At 34.4% G+C, this 21,028-nt stretch overlaps 1 protein-coding gene and 1 long non-coding RNA gene across 12 annotated transcripts; one reads left to right on the plus strand and one right to left on the minus strand.

The window, feature by feature from the left end:
- Positions 1–188: 188 nt before the first annotated feature.
- On the plus strand, positions 189–20,931 carry gprs (speckle type BTB/POZ protein). Of its 11 annotated transcripts, none has more exons than XM_069058807.1 (10): positions 189–353; positions 661–891; positions 17,145–17,255; positions 17,365–17,400; positions 17,865–17,982; positions 18,260–18,417; positions 18,466–18,613; positions 18,664–18,714; positions 18,787–18,953; positions 19,182–19,507. In XM_069058807.1, the coding sequence occupies exons 2-10, from the start codon at positions 661–663 to the stop codon at positions 19,356–19,358; spliced, it is 1,197 nt and encodes a 398-aa protein (XP_068914908.1). In that variant the 5' UTR covers positions 189–353; the 3' UTR covers positions 19,359–19,507. The 11 variants fall into 11 exon arrangements, with proteins under 11 accessions (XP_068914908.1, XP_068914906.1, XP_068914912.1 ...); XM_069058811.1 differs by having other exon boundaries at positions 191–353; positions 18,787–18,830; XM_069058815.1 differs by having other exon boundaries at positions 191–353; positions 18,787–18,830; positions 19,186–19,369.
- Positions 1,517–2,129, minus strand: LOC138138774 (uncharacterized). The gene is made up of 2 exons (XR_011162102.1): positions 1,885–2,129; positions 1,517–1,654 (listed from the first exon to the last, which is right to left on the minus strand). It is a non-coding gene; the product is annotated as an uncharacterized lncRNA (long non-coding RNA).
- Positions 20,932–21,028: the final 97 nt, after the last annotated feature.

Consider the following 21,028-nt stretch of genomic DNA (forward strand, 5'->3'; position numbering starts at 1 on the left):
ATTCTTGCAAATTTTGATTTTTTCTCGAGATTTGGTGCGAACCCCAATTTGGGTCACTTTGCATAAATTGATCGAGCGTCGAACTGATTAACCAGCGTAATGGAATAATCGTTTGCCACACACCGGATCGTTATTTCAGCACATGCGCTCCTTTTCCCACTTTTGCCCTATCCGCTCACAATCAAGGCAAAATGCCGCTTAATCTCGTCGAAGATGTGTTTTAGAAAAAAGTTGTCCTGAATCCGCACAACTCAGTGGTCGACCGTACAAATTTCCATCCTTACGCCGCGCTCCAGCTGTTGATTTGGGTTCGTTTTGTTTTCTTCGAGGATTTTGAAAAATCTATTCAACAGGTAAGATATTGATTTTCGTCCATCCGAAGACTCCTCGACTTGTTGATCGCGGCGCGCTCCTGGAAGGCCCCGGGATGTGTCCAGGTGTGTCAACATTAGCGCGGATCTGCACTTCGTAATTTATTTGCGGTGTTTCGTCCGTGCTTGGCCGGCGTTATTTATAGCGAATTGGTCGTTGTTTATCGCACGCCGATGCGTCACGTATGGGAAGTCGCTTCCCTTCTTTCGAAAGCGCGTGAGGCAACTTCCGGGTTTCCCGCGACGGGGACGTCATTCACTGACGGCGCTGTCGCCCCGCTTGTTCCAGATGCCGGAGAGTTTGCTCTTACCCGCGAGTTACATCGTGATGGCGGAAGCCGAACCTGACCTGAGTACCTTCGAGAACAAGACCGGCCTGGCCGAAGACATGAAGTTCCTGGCGTCCATGCCGGAGTTGTGCGACGTCACCTTCCTCGTCGGAGACACCCGGGAACCCGTCTGTGCCGTCAAGGCCGTCCTTGCCGCCCGATCCAGAGTTTTCCACAAGATGCTCTACCAGGTAAATAAACAAAAAATTACGCTCAACAAAATGTACCTTGTGCTTTGGAAAAACTTCGCACAATTCTCAACCAGAGTTCATCTAAAATCTAGAAATCTTAAGTATTCTTCTAACAAATACATCAAATAAACGATAACAGTACTAAGTAGTAGACAACGTTGAGGTACCTACTCCAGTACAAAGCAAACGGAAATGTTATCAACATAAAAGGTTATGCTTACTCTCTCTCTATCTTCTTCACTTATTTCACTTCTTCTTTACTTTTCTTAACTCAACATTATCCCAAATGATGTTTTATTTTATGTTGTCTTTTATTTCACTCGTTTACTCTACATTACTTAACTTATACACATTTAAATCTTGTTATTCCTCGGCGTTATTTTATTTCTAACATCTGTAGTTATAGTTCTCCTTCTTGAGTTCTTGACGTCTTTAACTGATGACCGTTCTACGCTTGCGCAGCTTCTCCTTCATTGCTTTTTCTGCTTACATCCTCAAAATTTTTGTCTTGATTCCTTTGGACTTAATTCTAGGTGATTTTTTTCTTTTTATTTTCTTTTTTTAAGCTATTTTACTTTGCATGAGTTTTATTTTGACAAATACAGGTTAGAAAGAAACTCTAATATTTTATGTTGTGCAGTTTCATTATAGTTTTTTATTCATTTTTATTGTGCAGTGATACAAATTAAATTCAATAGTATCGCAGAAAGCCGTTTCGCTTATACTTTTCAGTATTTTTAATATCCTCCCTTCGTTTCATCCACTGTAAATAAAAAAAAATCAAAATTTTAAATAAGTCTGATACGGTTATATCGTGCGTTCATTTAAATTTATCCTCAAAGTTGGCGTTGAAGAGTCGATTGAGAACGCACCATTCGTGTAAAAACGTAAAATTTAAACAGCTGATCCGTGATCCGTAACCCGTATAGTGCGCTCACAATCGACTCTTCAACGCCAACTATGAGGATAAAACGCACTCAAAAAACTACTTACGCTCGTCAGCAGAGACGTTTAATACGAAAAAGACAGCCAGAACGAGGAGAGCCACCACGATTCCTTTCTTCGCCATTGTAGTTAGTTCTTGCTTCTTTGGTGTTACTGAGTTGTTGGAGAACAAACGTTACCTACTTATATACTGCTCTGCGGACATAATATATCACTAAGTTATGCTAAAAATGTATTTTTATTTTTATGACTTGGTCTTTTATGTACATACTAGCATTTTCGTTTGTCAGCTTTATGAGAATTTTCTATTTATACAATATGCTAACAGTAAAAAAGAATATTTAAAAAATCATTGCATATGATAAGATAACTAAACTGCTATAACTCCAAGGATGTTTAAATAAGTTGTTGTTATGGGCGCGTTCTCCACCCAGTTAAAATTAATGTACTTATTTTTAAAAGATGTAAAACCTATATAAGTAAAATTGGAGTGTATGTCTGTTATTTCGATATTTCCGCACATTTTTAGAATTTTTCAAGTTATTTACGTAAATACAAAAGACATTTTAACAGCGTTTATAGTTTTAATCTCTCTGTCTAGTTCTCTGTTTGAATCCACCTAACTCAAAAACTAATAAATGGATTGATTTCAAACAAAATTTGTTAGAAATTGAAAATTTCTGATCGTGTTCTGCAGGATCACCACAATATGACATCGGGGAGCAGCGCAGTCACATTAAATACCTGCGGAGTATACGCGATGTTGTGAGCTCGTCTCGCTTATTTCTCCTTCATCGATTTTAATCTGAGCGATATGATTTTTATATTGCGATCTTAAAAATTAGACGTTACTTTTTATTTTAATTCCGACTTTAATTACATTCTAGTCTAAGCTACGTAAAATTCTTTGCCCCATTCCTTCTACCGTCTTAATTCTTAAGTTCTGTCGTTACAGATAAATCTAATAATCCTTTAAGAAAATATTTTTTATGTCTGTTTGTTGATATTACAAATAACTGCGTTATTCTGCAGCGACAAAACAATTGAAAAATATAATACTTAAATAAATCACTATACAATGACAGGTTTTTTTTTCGAAACTGGTAAAGAATTCCATTTTAGAAGGAATGTTATAATGACATAGTAAATACAGGTTAGAAAGAAACTCTAATATTTTATCTGTTTGTGCAGTGTTATTATTTTTTTTATTCATTTTTATTATGCAGTGCTACAAATTCAATTCAATGGTAATGCAGAAAGTCGTTTCACTTATACTTAGTTTCCCTTTGTTCCTACATCCACTGTAAATAAAAAAAATCAAAATTTTAAATAAATCTGATACGGTTATATCGTGCGTTCATTTAAATTTATCCACAAAGTTGGCGTTGAAGAGTCGATTGAGAACGCACCATTCGTGTAAAAACGTAAAATTTAAACAGCTGATCCGTAACCCGTATAGTGCGCTCACAATCGACTCTTCAACGCCAACTTTGAGGATAAAACGCACTCAAAAAACTACTTACGCTCGTCAGCAGAGACGTTTAATACGAAAAAGACAGCCAGAACGAGGAGAGCCATCACGATTCCTTTCTTCGCCATTGTAGTTAGTTCTTGCTTCTTTGGTGTTACTGAGTTGTTGGAGAACAAACGTTACCTACTTATATACTGCTCTGCGGACATAATATATCACTAAGTTATGCTAAAAATGTAGTTTAATTTATATGACTTGGTCTTTTATATACATACTAGCATTTTCGTGTGTGAGCTTTATGAGGATTTTCTATTTATACAATATGCTAACAGTAAAAAAGAATATTTAAAAAAATTGCATATGATAAGATAACTAAACTGCTATAACTCCAAGGATGTTTAAATAAGTTGTGTAATGATTCTTTAAAAAGGTCTTTTTATTTAGACAATGTGTGGTGTTCTGCATGTTTGATTTTTTAAGGAATAGATAAATAATAAATTGGGAATAATAGTGATAAGGAAGTTTTTATGTATCTACAGTAAGTATCTACAATATTACTTATACATATAATAAGGTAATCTAATAACTACTTAAACTCAAGGATGTTTCAAAATGTTCAAAAAATCTGTACATAAAAATACTTAATGAATTTTTATCTTTATGTCTTTCTTTGTGGAAAGACATAAGTGGTTAATTATCCATAAGTAAAAATATGTACTTTTATATTTTTATTACATTTTTTATGCTTATTTTCTGGAGTTTACAAGTCAATTTTTTTTTAAATATTAAGAGACAACTTTAATGACCTATTTTCAGATTTTAAGGAACTATTTGCAATAGTTTGAGGGACTATTTCAGGTCCTATTTTCGGCTTTTTAATTGTCTAAAATTCGGGGCCTTGTAATGAGAAATGAAGTGGAGAATAAAGATTTTAGATGACAGGAATATTTTTAGCCATGCCAAAAGAATAACATACACCTACGGACAATTGATTGACCTTAAAAATCAGTAAATAATTGTTTATGTTGACCTCGTACTGAATTAATCAAGTGTTACTGAGATAAAGCAAAATACAAAAAAAAAATCGTTTTGAAATATGTAAACTTTAATATTTTCTCTGAAGCTTAAGCTGTCTTACAAAAAACGGCCTACGCTATTACTTAGCTATTGATGACCCAAATGAAAAAAAAATATACAGGAAACGAAATGGCTCTAAAAACACAAACCTGATGAGTATGCATAAAATTCTTATACCATTTACCCATCTATGGGCAATGAGCAATTTTTATTTTTCAAATGGTAACCTATATTTTTTTATTGATTCTGTTAGAGTTTTTTTTTCTGATTGTCATGGCATGGCAAAAACTATACCCTTTGATAACAAAATTTCCGAAAAAAAGGAAAATATGTTGCATCAAAATTAGATGGTGGGCCTCGTTTCACTTGCGTTTTAAACTGACCCACTCATTCCAAAAAAAGACCAATTTACACACGAACGAGTTGAATACAACCTTTTTTGTTCGCTCAAAATCTTTAAATTTAGCTTGACGTTTCGTTTTGACAAGTTGTGACATTTATCAAAATCCGTTCACACAGGAGAAAATTCTTTAATTTTGACAGGGTCGAACAAAAAAAAATAAATCATAGGTTACCATTTGAAAAATAAAACTTGCCCATTGTCCATAAATGGGTAGATGGGATAAAAATTATATGCACTAAGTAATTGGATCTAATAGTGACCCATGTTAACATTGTTGTAGATTTGTTCTTTCCGCGTCTCTAGATTACTACTATGCAATACAGTTTTTTTTTCGAAACTGGTAAAGAATTCCATTTTAGAAGGACTGTTATAGTGACATAGTAAATACAGGTTAGAAAGAAACTCTAATATTTTATGTGTTTGTGCAGTGTTATTATTTTTTTTTATTCATTTTTATTATGCAGTGCTACAAATTCAATTCAATGGTAATGCAGAAAGTCGTTTCACTTATACTTAATTTCCCTTCGTTTCATCCACTGTAAATAAAAAAAATCAAAATTTTAAATAAGTCTGATACGGTTATATCGTGCGTTCATTTAAATTTATCCACAAAGTTGGCGTTGAACAGTCGATTGAGAACGCACCATTCGTGTAAAAACGTAAAATTTAAACAGCTGATCCGTGATCCGTAACCCGTATAGTGCGCTCACAATCGACTCTTGAACGCCAACTTTGAGGATAAAACGCACACATAAAACTACTTACTCTCGCCAGCAGAGACGTTTAATACGAAAAAGACAGCCAGAACGAGGAGAGCCACCACGATTCCTTTCTTCGCCATTGTACTTAGTTCTTGCTTCTTTGGTGTTACTGAGTTGTTGGAGAACAAACGTTACCTACTTATATACTGCTCTGCGGACATAATGTATCACTAAATTATGCTAAAAATGTAGTTTTATTTTTATGACTTGGTCATTTATATACATACTAGCATTTTCGTGTGTGAGGTTTATGAGGATTTTCTATTTATACAATATGCTAACAGTAAAAAAGAAAATTTTAAAAAATCATTGCATATGATAAGATAACTAAACTGCTATAACTCCAAGGATGTTTAAATAAGTTGTGTAATGATTCTTTAAAAAGGTCTTTTTATTTAGACAATATGTGGTGTTCTGCATGTTTGATTTTTTAAGGAATAGATAAATAATAAATTGGGAATAATAGTGATAAGGAAGTATCTACAATATTACTTATACATACAGGGTCTCCCAGAACTGGCGGACCAAAATAACACGGTGAAATCATTATCTTCTGGCAATAATAGGATAAATATTTAAAAAAATCCATCCTCATTGGATTTTAAAATAAGAACGTTTTTAATTGACCAATCGCGTGTAGATATAAAATTACCTTAAAAAATTATATTGGTAGCTATCGAAACAAATTTGATTGTTGCAAAGACATTATAATTGAATATTATGTCATAATAAATTATTTCTGACAATTCTGACAAGTCATTAAAAACGCGTAATGTTTACCGCTTCAGAATATTTTGATATGCTTGTCTTATATGGACAGTGTGATGAGAGTGCCACAGTTGCTCCTCAGGAGTACGCAGTTCGTTTTCCCAATAGGGAACATCCTAGCAGAAATACTATAACCTGAAAAATACTATGCGGATACCCAACAATGCATATGCATCATTTGAAATGTATCCATAGTTACAAATAAAGCAGGAAAACTAATTAATAGGTAACTTAACATCAACAACAGCATTGGTCAGTTTAAATTGCTTCTTTCCTAATCACTATTTAAGATAGATTTTTTTGAACATTTTTCCTATTATTCCCAGAAGATGATGAATTCACCGTATTATTTTGGTCCGCCAGTTCTGGGAGATCCTGTATAATAAGGTAATCTAATAACTACTTAAACTCAAGGATGTTTCAAAATGTTCAAAAAATCTGTACATAAAAATACTTAATGAATTTTTATCTTTATGTCTTTCTTTGTGGAAAAACATAAGTGGTTAATTATCCATAAGTAAAAATTAGTGATGAAACGATTACGATTATGATTAATCGTAACCGCCGATTATCGCGAATTTTACGATTAATCGTAATCGCAGATTACGCATACGATTATTATACGATTATTGTAGGACGAGTTCCTACAAGTTTAGTAATTATTGCGCAATGCAATCGACAGGCAAATGCAAGTAGCAGTGTGTTTTAAGAACAGTGAAGCGTTCTCAGTGAATTTAGTTAAGTTTGGTGGTTTTATTTACAATAAAATTGAAGAAAAAATATTTACAATGTCTGGAAAAGTAAAACGTACAGAAACTAGTGAAATTTGGAAATATTTTACTAAAAAAATGGATGACATTAATAAAGCGGCCTGTAGATATTGCAAAGCTGTAATTTCTCGAGGAGGGAAAAACGCAGCATCAAAAGGTTTTACTACTACTAATATGTGGGCCCACGTAAAACGGTTCCACCCGGAAGTTCTAGAAAAAGTCACCCTTGGCGAGGAATGTTTGACAGATATGGAAGGCCCTTCTCCAGCGAAAAAACAAGCAACAATTACAGAAATATTTTCACGATCTGCTTCATACAGCTCGGACCATCCTCGAGCAAAAGAGATAACAAAGTTAATTGTTGAAGAAATGTGCCTTGACATGGAACCCTTGGATCATGTAAATAAAAAAGGCTTTCAAAGGCTTATGAAAAACATTTGTCCCAAATATGAAATGGTATCAAGAACACATATAACACAAACAATATTGCCGGATATGTACAACCGTGTAAAAACGAAAATCCAATGTGAATTGAAAAATCTTCCATACATTTCTGTGACAACAGATCTCTGGACTAGCGATTCATCTTCACACGTTAATGATTTTATTAGTATAACTGCACATGGACTAAACAAAAATTTTGAATTGAAGAATTTTTGCCTTGAAGTGATGCCTTTTGAAGGTGAAAAACATTCTGCCGAAAACATAAGTGACAATTTACAACTGGCAATGTTAGAGTGGGAAATTACTGACAGAGTGAAAGTAATTGTTACAGACAATGCTCGAAATATCGTAAATGCCGTCAAAGATATCCACGAGGTGAAGCATGTGCCTTGCATGGCTCATACGTTGCAACTTGTGTTACAAGATGGTCTTTTGGAACAAACTAACATAAAAGATGTGGTGAATACTGCTAGGAAAATAGTAGGCCATTTTAGTCATTCAACAACAGCCATGAAATTGCTTCAAGAAGCTCAAGAAACATATAATATTCCGCAACATGTTTTGATACAGAACGTTCCGACTCGTTGGAATTCTACGTATCTGATGTTAAATAGATTATACGAACAGCGCATTGCTATCCAAGCTGTTCTTCCAAAATTAAATTGCCAATTCGATCTAAATACACAGCAATGGATTCTTGTTGAACAAGTGGTCCAAATTCTGGTATATTTTGAAGATGTGACCAAAGCATTAAGTAAAGACGCAATTACATTATCTGATGCTATTCCTCTTATCAATAGTCTCTTCAGAATCATACAAAAAATTTCTTCAGACGATACAAAACACCAAACGGTGAGAAATATGGTAGAGACTCTGCAGACACAGATGATTTATCGATATGGTAATATTGAAGAAAATGAAACCTACATATTGGCCACTGCGCTGGACCCAAGATACAAAACCCGTATATTTCGAAATAACAACACTTCTAAAAAAGTTACAGAACTTCTTTATTCTGCTATAACAGAAGAAAAAACAGAAATTTCACCATCTGTTTCTTCCCCAAATAGACCTTCTACAAGTACTGGAATTTGGAGCATTTGTCGAGAAATAATCGACGACAGTGAAATCAGTGAACCATTGTCAAATTTTGCGAGTAAGATTACTTAAATTTTCAGAATTTTCAGACACTTAACAACTTTTTTTCTTAGTCAATACTGCCAAAGATGAGGTTGATGCGTACCTGAAATCAGCCAATATATCACATTCGTCAGACTCCCTTGAATATTGGAGAGAAAATGTTAACTTTCCGCGCTTAAAAAACTTAGCTCTAAAATATCTATCTTACAAACCCGCTTCAGTTCAGTCAGAAAGGTTTTTCTCCACAGCAGGACTTATTCAGACTCCGAAAAGAAATCGCCTAAGTCCTAACAACCTCCAAACTCTGTGTTTTTTAAATAAAAATTTGCCCATTGTTAATTTTGAATATTAAACACAAAGTATATACCGAGCGATCATTTAAAAAATAAATCGAGTTTGCTTTGGAGCCTATGCTATAGCATGGGTTGCCATAGGTAACACGCCGACTCGATTTATTTTTTAATTGATCGCACCATATTACTGTTTATACTACTTAGGTTTAGACTTTATTTTAATTCAAATCATTAATATTTTTCGTATTATTATAATGGTTTTTCAAATTGGTGTTTTATTTCCACAAATATAATCGTAATCGTAATCGTAACCGTACGATTATAACTTCAATATTCGTATTCGTAATCGTAATCGTCAATTGGTAATCGTTTCATCACTAGTAAAAATACGTACTTTTATATTTTTATTACATTTTTTTATGCTTATTTTCTGTAGTTTACAAGTCCATTTTTTTTAAATAATAAGAGACAACTTTAATGACCTATTTTCAGATTTTAAGGAACTATTTGCAATAGTTTGAAGGACTATTTCAGGTCCTATTTTCGGCTTTTTATTTGTCTAAAATTCGGGGTCTTGTAATGAGAAATGAAGTGGAGAATAAAGATTTTAGATGACAGGAATATTTTTAGCCATGCCAAAAGAACAACATACACCTACGGACAATTGATTGGCCTTAAAAATCAGTAAATAATTGTTTATGTTGACTTCGTACTGAATTAATCAAGTGTTACTGAGATAAAGCAAAATACAAAATAAAAAATCGTTTTGAAATATGTAAACTTTAATATTTTCTCTGAAGCTTAAGCAGTTTAATACAGGCTGTCTTACAAAAAACGGCCCACGCTATTACTTAGCTATTGATGACCCAAATGAAAAAAAACTATACAGAAAACGAAATGGCTCTAAAAACACAAACCTGAGTATGCATACAATTCTTATACCATTTACCCATTTATGGGCAATGAGCAATTTTTATTTTTCAAATGGTAACCTATATTTTTTTATTGATTCTGTTAGAGTTTTTTTTTTCTGATTGTCATGACATAAAACACTATACCCTTTGATAACAAAATTTCCGAAAAAAAAAGAAAATATGTTGCATCAAAATTAGATGGTGGGCCTCGTTTCACTCGCGTTTTAAACTGACCCACTCATCCCAAAAAAAGACCAATTTACACACGAACGAGTTGAATACAACCTTTTTTGTTCGCTCAAAATCTTTAAAATTAGCTTGACGTTTCGTTTTGACAAGTTGTGACATTTATCAAAATCCGTTCACACAGGAGAAAATTCTTAAATTTTGACAGGGTCGAACAAAAAAAAAAAAAATTATAGGTTACCATTTGAAAAATAAAACTTGCCCATTGTCCATAAATGGGTAGATAGGATAAAAATTATATGCACTAAGTAATTGGATCTAATAGTGACCCATGTTAACATTGTTGTAGATTTGTTCTTTCCGTGTCTCTAGATTACTACTATACAATACAGTTTTTTTTTTTCGAAACTGGTAAAGAATTCCATTTTAGAAGGACTGTTATAGTGACATAGTAAATACAGGTTAGAAAGAAACTCTAATATTTTATGTGTTTGTGCAGTGTTATTATTTTTTTTTATTCATTTTTATTATGCAGTGCTACAAATTCAATTCAATGGTAATGCAGAAAGTCGTTTCACTTATACTTAATTTCCCTTCGTTTCATCCACTGTAAATAAAAAAAATCAAAATTTTAAATAAGTCTGATACGGTTATATCGTGCGTTCATTTAAATTTATCCACAAAGTTGGCGTTGAACAGTCGATTGAGAACGCACCATTCGTGTAAAAACGTAAAATTTAAACAGCTGATCCGTGATCCGTAACCCGTATAGTGCGCTCACAATCGACTCTTCAACGCCAATTTTGAGGATAAAACGCACTCAAAAAACTACTTACGCTCGTCAGCAGAGACGTTTAATACGAAAAAGACAGCCAGAACGAGGAGAGCCACCACGATTCCTTTCTTCGCCATTGTACTTAGTTCTTGCTTCTTTGGTGTTACTGAGTTGTTGGAGAACAAACGTTACCTATTTATATACTGCTCTGCGGACATAATGTATCACTAAATTATGCTAAAAATGTAGTTTTATTTTTATGACTTGGTCATTTATATACATACTAGCATTTTCGTGTGTGAGGTTTATGAGGATTTTCTATTTATACAATATGCTAACAGTAAAAAAGAAAATTTTAAAAAATCATTGCATATGATAAGATAACTAAACTGCTATAACTCCAAGGATGTTTAAATAAGTTGTGTAATGATTCTTTAAAAAGGTCTTTTTATTTAGACAATATGTGGTGTTCTGCATGTTTGATTTTTTAAGGAATAGATAAATAATAAATTGGGAATAATAGTGATAAGGAAGTGTCTACAATATTACTTATACATACAGGGTCTCCCAGAAGTGGCGGACCAAAATAACACGGTGAAATCATTATCTTCTGGCAATAATAGGATAAATATTAAAAAAAATCCATCCTCATTGGATTTTAAAATAAGAACGTTTTTAATTGACCAATCGCGTGTAGATATAAAATTACCTTAAAAAATTATATTGGTAGCTATCGAAACAAATTTGATTGTTGCAAAGACATTATAATTGAATATTATGTCATAATAAATTATTTCTGACAATTCTGACAAGTCATTAAAAACGCGTAATGTTTACCGCTTCAGAATATTTTGATATGCTTGTCTTATATGGACAGTGTGATGAGAGTGCCACAGTTGCACCTCAGGAGTACGCAGTTCGTTTTCCCAATAGGGAACATCCTAGCAGAAATACTATAACCTGAAAAATACTATAACCTAAAAACGTCCGTCATTGCACAAACAATGCGGATACCCAACAATGCATATGCATCATTTGAAATGTATCCATAATTACAAATAAAGCAGGAAAACTAATTAATAGGTTAACTTAACATCAACAACAGCATTGGTCAGTTTAAATTGCTTCTTTCCTAATCACTATTTAAGATAGATTTTTTTTAACATTTTTCCTATTATTCCCAGAAGATGATGAATTCACCGTATTATTTTGGTCCGCCAGTTCTGGGAGACCCTGTATAATAAGGTAATCTAATAACTACTTAAACTCAAGGATGTTTCAAAATGTTCAAAAAATCTGTACATAAAAATACTTAATGAATTTTTATCTTTATGTCTTTCTTTGTGGAAAAACATAAGTGGTTAATTATCCATAAGTAAAAATACGTACTTTTATATTTTTATTACATTTTTTTATGCTTATTTTCTGCAGTTTACAAGTCAATTTTTTTTTATATAATAAGAGACAACTTTAATGACCTATTTTCAGATTTTAAGGAACTATTTGCAATAGTTTGAAGGACTATTTCAGGTCCTATTTTCGGCTTTTTAATTGTCTAAAATTCGGGGTCTTGTAATGAGAAATGAAGTGGAGAATAAAGATTTTAGATGACAGGAATATTTTTAGCCATGCCAAAAGAACAACATACACCTACGGACAATTGATTGGCCTTAAAAATCAGTAAATAATTGTTTATGTTGACTTCGTACTGAATTAATCAAGTGTTACTGAGATAAAGCAAAATACAAAATGAAAAATCGTTTTGAAATATGTAAACTTTAATATTTTCTCTGAAGCTTAAGCAGTTTAATACAAAAAACGGCCCACGCTATTACTTAGCTATTGATGACCCAAATGAAAAAAAATATACAGAAAACGAAATGGCTCTAAAAACACAAACCTGAGTATGCATACAATTCTTATACCATTTACCCATTTATGGGCAATGAGCAATTTTTATTTTTCAAATGGTAACCTATATTTTTTTATTGATTCTGTTAGAGTTTTTTTTTCTGATTGTAATGACATAAAAAACTATACCCTTTGATAACAAAATTTCCGTGAAAAAAGGAAAATATGTTGCATCAAAATTAGATCGTAGGCCTCGTTTCACTCGCGTTTTAAACTGACCCACTCATCCCAAAAAGCCCAATTTACACACGAACGAGTTGAATAAAACTTTTTTTGTTCGCTCAAAATCTTTAAAATTAGCTTGACGTTTCGTTTTGACAAGTTGTGACATTTATCAAAATCCATTCACACAGGAGAAAATTCTTAAATTTTGACATGGTCGAACAAAAAAAAAATTATAGGTTACCATTTGAAAAATAAAACTTGCCCATTGTCCATAAATAAGTAGATGGGATAAAAATTATATGCACTAAGTAATTGGATCTAATAGTGACCCATTTTAACATTGTTGTAGATTTGTTCTTTCCGCGTCTCTAGATTACTACTATACAATACAGTTTTTTTTTTCGAAACTGGTATAGAATTCCATTTTAGAAGGACTGTTATAGTGACATAGTAAATACAGGTTAGAAAGAAACTCTAATATTTTATGTGTTTGTGCAGTGTTATTATTTTTTTTTATTCATTTTTATTATGCAGTGCTACAAATTCAATTCAGTGGTAATGCAGAAAGTCGTTTCACTTATACTTAATTTCCCTTCGTTCCTACATCCACTGTAAATAAAAAAAATCAAAATTTTAAATAAGCCTGATACGGTTATATCGTGCGTTCATTTAAATTTATCCTCAAAGTTGGCGTTGAAGAGTCGATTGAGAACGCACCATTCGTGTAAAAACGTAAAATTTAAACAGCTGATCCGTGATCCGTAACCCGTATAGTGCGCTCACAATCGACTCTTCAACGCCAACTTTGAGGATAAAACGCACACAAAAAACTACTTACGCTCGCCAGCAGAGACGTTTAATACGAAAAAGACAGCCAGAACGAGGAGAGCCACCACGATTCCTTTCTTCGCCATTGTTATGTAGTTAGTTCTTGCTTCTTTGGTGTTACTGAATTGTTGGGGAACAAACGTTACCTACTTATATACTGCTCTGCGTACATAATATATCACTAAGTTATGTTAAAAATGTGTTTTTATTTTTATGACTTGGTCTTTTATAGACTAGCATTTTCGTTTGTGATCTTTATGAGGATTTTCTATTTATACAATATGCTAACAGTAAAAAGGAATATTAAAAAAATCATTGTATATGATAAGATAACTAAACTGCTATAGCTCCAAGGATGTTTAAATAAAATACTAATGAATGACGCTGACCACTTGTTACCGTTTATAATGTGATTTAATTTAGTAATCAACGTAGGTATGTAATTTGGCTAAAAATGTCAAAATACTCAAAATGACATTATCCTGTTCTGATTAATGAAATCAAAAATTAAATTCATCAACTGTCATTTGGACATTCTTAACCAAATTACATACCTACGTTGATTACTAAATTAAATCACATTATAAACGATATCAAGTGGTCAGCGTCATTAGTATTTTTGGTTGCGTACAAAATAAATTCAGAAATAACCCTTATGTGACTTGCCCTGTATAAGTAAAACTGTATATCTGTTATTTCGATATTTCCGCACATTTTTAGAATTTTCCTAGTAACATTAAATACCTGCGGAGTAGGTATACGCGATATTGTGTGCTCGTCTCGCTTATTTCTCCTTCATCGATTTTAATCTTTACTTTACTTTTTAATTTCATTCTGACTTTAATTCCATTCTGGTCTAAGATACGTAAAACTTTTTGCCCCAGTCCTTTTACTGTCTTTTAATTCTTAAGAAAAAATAAAGTAGTACATACATACAAATTCTTATAGGTATTTGACGTACTGTCGTTACAGAGAAATCTAATGATCCTTTAAGAAAATATTTTTATTTAGGCAATATGTTAACAGCATGTGGTATTACGCACGTTTAATTTTTTAAAGAATAGATAAATAATAAATAGGCAATAATAGTGATAAGAAGTGGGATACGAAAAAGAAGAAATACTGCTTTGTATACATAACACACCACTTAGTTAGGCTAAAGAAGCATTTTGATTTTTATGACTTGGTCTTTTATGACATTATGACATGAAACTTTGAATAGTAGTGGGTGTTTAGGTCTTTTTTTATTATAACATTATAAAAAGCTTTAACTTACATTTATGAAAATTTTCCAAAAATGTTTATAAACAATTAATTATGAATAGAATTTTTTTAATTATAAAAAGAGGCAATCTGGAGCTGATCGTACAATTATCACTTTCTGCTTGACAACACTGAAAATTATTTTCGGTCAGCTTTTTGCAAAGAATATTAATAAATCTGTTTTTATTTTTTGTTGACATTTTAATCTGTGAAGAAACATACCACCATTAATTATGTAGAAAAACTTACTAACATCGTTAACATCCGTTTCACATTGTTCAAAAATATTATACAGCGATGATTCTGTCGTTTTCCTCATTCTAGCCTTTTTCTTCTACACTTATCTTATCGACCTTACATTAAACATTTTTAATAAAACGGATGAAACGTTTTGAGGGAGATTATGGGAAAAATCTTCTATGTTTATATTATAACGGGTGTTTTTTTAAATTTGGCATCGAAGCAGGCGGTGAACTGTCGATTGTGAACGCACTATACAGGTTACGGATCACGGATCAGCTGTTTAAATCTTACGCTTTTACACAAGTGGTGCGCTCTCAATCGACTTTCCAACGCCTACTTCGACACCAAATTTAAAAAAACACCCTTTATGTCATACCGGGTGTAGAACTGTAGAATTGTTTTACGAGACAGCATTTTACATGGAAAAATAAGGAGTTTCATTTATTTGCTCTCCTAACAATTTTACGGCAAAATAATTAAAATGAAAGTTGGAGAGAATTAAAATTACTGTCTAATTTCAGTCTTAGTTTTTTTCTAACATCTTGTGGCTTGTGGTACTGAAAGAAAGGCAAGAACGGAGCGGCATGATTTTTATGTTGCGGTCTTAAACGTTAAACATTACTTTTTAATTTAACTCTAACTTTAATTCCATTCTGGTTTAAGCTAAGACTCTTTGCCTCATTTCTTCTACTGTTTTAATTCTTACGGTTCGATAAGTTTTTTTTTAATGTACCTTAAATTCGTTTAAATTTACTTTAGCCACTTATTTTTCCTTTATAACGGTTCAGTAGTTGGTTTTATCTACAGTGTTTTTATTATACAATTATAGAGACACTGTAATTTTAGCTAACTAAAGCTCAATCATGCAGTTACCTCGAAAAATTCAGCTTGACGCTGACGCTGTTTCCTAATAAGAGTTAAAGATGATTTTAAAAAGTAATCTTGGTTGTATATCAACAAACATAACAAATCACTATCACGTTAGTTATCATTTTGTGGTCGCTGACAATAAAAAACAATAACAAGATACGGATCAACTTTTGCTCATCGATTTTTATAACTATTTATACAATGTGATCAAAAAGAAAACAAATGAGAGCAGGCGCTGCAAATTATTATTGGTCATGTCGCAGCGGATTAGACAAGAGCAACATTTAACATTCGTAAGAATGGGTAATTTACCAGTTCTATTGCCAAATGCGACGCCATTGGTAAACAGAATTTTCGATGAAATGCCAAGAAACGTCAACGATGCGCTGTTGTTAACCTTAAAAACAACTTTTCAAATTCGGCAAAGTTTACAGACGTTTGTTGTCATTGTAAGCAACAATTAATCAATTATTCCAGAATAAGTGGTAAAATCTACATTAGGTACTATTGTTCTTCTTCTTCATATTTACTTCTTTCACTATATTTGCCTCTTATTTATTTTCTTGTCTTCCCAGTAACCCTCTCTAGTTTTTCATCTTTCTCATTCCTTGCTCTATTCTTTTGTTTTACTCCTGCTATTTTTTTTTACCTCCTATTTAAACTTTCTGCCGTGAACTTATTTCTTCGATCCCATGATTTTTTTGATCTTACTTTTTTCTCTATATTTATTTTTTGTATAAACGATTTAACAAATACTTTCCGGAAATTGGTGGCATCGCATTAAACATTACGTTTGACATTTTGCTAGAGAGTGCACCATCTTGTTGAAATATTGCAAATTTGTTCATAAATTTTCCTAGCTTAAATTATCTTTATTATGATTACTTATCAGTGTTTCATATGATGAAATCATGGGATCATGCATTATTTCCCCATGTGGTAGACCAAAAACAGTACGACTTTAACTCATGGTTACGTAGATGACTCGATCTGAATTGTCGTTGATTATGATTTTTCTTTAAACAGGCCCCCAGCCCCCAGCGCAAGAAAGAACCTCCCCCGCGCGAGAACAAGCTCCGGTTGTTCTTGAAAAGGTCTTCGGAGCCCCTTTTAAACCTCCAGAACGCATCCCAACAGGTAAATGACTCGATCGATTAATTAGTGATGCATAAGACTGCCTACAAGTGCTATTAGTCGTGAAAATTTTAAGAAAGAAATTCTATTTAATATCGTGGTTTGTACATAGAGAGGGTTCACCCAGCAGCTGGCCCCTATCCAAGAGGTAATCCGACAACACTCCTCTTCCAAATCTCTCCGTCTGTCTGCCTGTCTGCCTGATTTTTTTAACTCGTCAAGCACCCAACCAGTTTTGCTTTCGAATCATGTTGTAGAGACACTTAGCGCTAGACACTAGAACAATTGGCATGACCAGTCTACATTTATTATACTTTCGAAGAACTTTTAAAACGGCAACAAGGTAGTAGGTATTATGCATGCAGTTGCGACCATTGCGTAGTCACAACCACGTATACCGGGTGTCCCATTTTGGTAGAACTCCAGTTTTTACAAACTTTTTTTCTATTAGTCACGCAACTGTCTTTCACTAACACTTTTTTTTGTACGACTTGATCGAACATTAGCCAGATTTACAGTGATAGCTTTGTTATAACTATTATCTGCATGTTGTTACCACTTTTAAAACAATAATCTCCTTATCCTTGCTGGTAATACATGTCATCTTATTAGCCGCCATCACAGCAACATCAGACCCTCATCATCGAAGAATTCGAACCGGACGTTTTTCGACAACTGATCGAGTACATTCACACCGGATGTGTCACCCTCCAACCCCGTACGCTACTGGGTAAGTGCTCAACCCCATCACACAATTAGTCCGATCGCATGTGACCTACTTTTCCGCATCAAATCCCCTTTCGCAAGGGTTGCAGAATACAAGTTATCTCCGACCTAAAATGCTGCAACGATTTTCCTATTTTTAGAGACACATTTGTCGTTTAGTTTCAATAGAGAAACAAGATTGGAAGTATTTTAGAGACGACAAGATAACATTATACGTCTCAATTTTCCTCTCCGTTTCGTTCCTTCCGTTGTCAATTTTGTTTTTAACATCGTGATTTTAGGTGTGATGAATGCGGCAGATTATTACGGTCTCGACGAACTGAGAAGGGCTTGTGCAGGTTTCGTCCAATGCTGTATCAACGTCGACACGGTGTGTGCTCTTTTGGCCTCAGCAGAACGCTACATCCAATACAAATGCACCAAGACTCTCGTTCAGAAAGTATGTCGTTTGGGGGTAGGAGAAGGAGTGTTAAATTTCTTTTGGAAGGTTTTAGAGTTCGTCGACGAGCATGGCAACGAGGTTCTCAATTTGGGTTCGTTCACTTTGCTACCCCAGCACGTTGTCAGACTGATTTTGGCCAGGGACGAACTCCACGCTGACGAATTTACTAAATTTCAAGCGGCACTCATGTGGGGTGAGTCCGTCGATAGTGGCGCCGCCTCGATTTGAAGTTGTCACTTGCAGGTAAAAAATATTGTGATAACAACCCCAGCACCAGCCTGAAGGACGTAATAGGTAACTTCTTAGAATACATTCAGTTCCATAAGATACCTGCAAATGTTCTAATGAGGGAAATTCACCCCTTAGGCTTGGTGCCCTACAACATAATAATGAATGCGCTAGCATATCAGGTGCAGTACCCAAAATTTAGGTTTTTATGCGGCATATGCAGCTTTATCGGATTATTTACTTATTTCGTTTCACTTGTTGCGTTGGTGGGATCTAATTATTTGCACCATTTGCCACTTTGCACAGTACGTATTCACACCCCCTGAACTACCCCAGTTGTTGTCGGCACAAGTGGGCGCTTCTTTGCCGGCCGTCTCCCTCTCGACCCCCGGTGGTGTTTGAGTTTTCGCGGTCGAGACGGAGAGAGCGGCGAAAAGGGGGCCGCTTGGAGACCCCCGCATAGCTGCATGGCAGTCTGCTTTCGCTTTGGCCGTCGCCGCCCCACCAAAATGGTCAAGCACTATGTGTTGCAGGCAGACCCGGCAAGTGTCGACCCCGGAAAACTGTCACCCAACAGAGTAAGGCGGCAAGCGCAGGGCCGGTCCATGTCCGTTCAAAGCTCCCTGGACCCGTATGGCTCCAACACGACGTTGAGCAGCAGCGGATCCAGCGAGCTCGCTTCTTCAGATGGCAAGCATTCTTCCAACTAACATACGGCCACTGTCGCGCCGCAACCCCAACCGCCTCCTCCCAGGTCGCAATCACCCTCCCCCCATCACTACCCTCATCCCCCGACGGTGACGGTGTCGTCGTCGTCGCCGTCTTCCACACCGCAATCGTCTCCAGCGCACACCTTCACCTTCACGATCGTGCTCAAGAAGGTCACTCCCAAAGAGTGAACCAACCGATCGGTGGGTTCGTCGTTGCCAAAGAGACCCCCGTGTACCTAGGTCGTAGCAATATTCTCATGCAGTAATAAGCTATGTTCATTTGATCTTGTGATAGTCATCGGTCGTTTTGACAATCCTGATTATGCACCGCCTCCAGCAGGACTGCATGACGATATTTGTTGTTGAATTTATCCATATCAAGATATTTGTTGATTATTTTTTGAGTAACGTCTTAACCTCTCATACCTTTGGTCAAACACTCTCCACAACTCTACCAAAACTACCTAAACATCCCAGTGTTGAGGCGCAACAGTGGCTTGAATTTCGTTTAACATGTTTCGTATTGTTTGTAAGTAAAGAGCTTATGTATGTGTCAAACAAGTTGTTGTACTGTAATAGATATTAACACAAAAACGTTCAGAAACCAGTCCAGAAGCACGCTTGGCGGCTGGCACGGTCTAAGTCGTATTACCTTCGACTCTTCTGGTCTTACCCAATACGCTTACCGTGCCATCCGACAGCGGAAACATCCCTTTTTTAGGAAATATTCGAAAATAAGGGCGTAAAGCAGAAATCAATAAAACAGCCAAATGAAAAAGCAATGTAAATTTCGTGCAATATTTAAGTTGTTGTGTTGTTTGATGAATTCATTGTTTTGCAACAGTATTTAGTGTGTTGCAGCTGTGTTTAAGTAATTTTGGGGTTATTTGAAAAAGATAACTTCTTCTCCAACTATCTTTCGTAAACTTGTACTTTCCTCCAGCAATTAAACAATGAAGGGTTTACTTCCAAGTTTGTAAACACAATAAAAAATACAGTTTTTGATATTTAATTTGAATAAAAGAATGCGAGATGCGAGAATTTTTCGGTTTTCTATTAGGTTGTTTGTAGCAACTACCCTCATCGTTTAATTGTAATTTTACTATCGAGCGTGGTATTTGATTGCCCCAAATACCTACCTTATTACAAACTCTGACTCCAAATCTATAGAATTAAATACCTGAATAAGACTTCACCACTTGATGAAATGTTTGCGAAGAGTATTATATAAAAGAGTTAACAAATACGGTTTCAGACGTCAGAGTTTGGTAGGTCTTTCAGAAAACACGGAAAAGCTGATACAGCAAGGAATGGTGTTGAATAAATCTGTCTCTGATGAGTTTGTTACGTGTTATTATGTTAAGACGCTTGTTCAATAAACTTAAATGTTGGTTATAAACTGGATGTTGTTAATAATAGATGATAAACATGATAATGAAATAACAAAAGTGTAATGCATGTTATACTTAAAAAACAGATTGGAAGGTATCTTTCAAGTCATTAAAATGTTTTGACCAAATAATCAACTGTATATGTGGGCTAAGATGTTATAAATATATTTATTTACATAAGAGTCGTTTTGTTTTTATTTCAAATTTCGAATTTAGCGGGACCTGTCTAGATTGACACTATTGACAGTTGTGGGTTCGAGGGATGGTGCAGATGTCGCT

The sequence above is a fragment of the Tenebrio molitor genome, chromosome 9, assembly GCF_963966145.1.
Source record: "Tenebrio molitor chromosome 9, icTenMoli1.1, whole genome shotgun sequence".
In the NCBI taxonomy this organism is placed as follows: domain Eukaryota; kingdom Metazoa; phylum Arthropoda; class Insecta; order Coleoptera; family Tenebrionidae; genus Tenebrio; species Tenebrio molitor.

What these genes read in the sequence shown, in the direction of transcription:
- gprs (XM_069058804.1), top strand. Translation starts at nt 661, where the DNA reads ATGCCGGAGAGTTTGCTCTTACCCGCGAGTTACATCGTGATGGCGGAA. An exon ending in CCAACCCCGTACGCTACTGG is followed by an intron (nt 17,983 to 18,259) that starts GTAAGTGCTCAA and finishes TCGTGATTTTAG; the next exon opens with GTGTGATGAATGCGGCAGAT. An exon ending in CCAAGACTCTCGTTCAGAAA is followed by an intron (nt 18,418 to 18,465) that starts GTATGTCGTTTG and finishes TTCTTTTGGAAG; the next exon opens with GTTTTAGAGTTCGTCGACGA.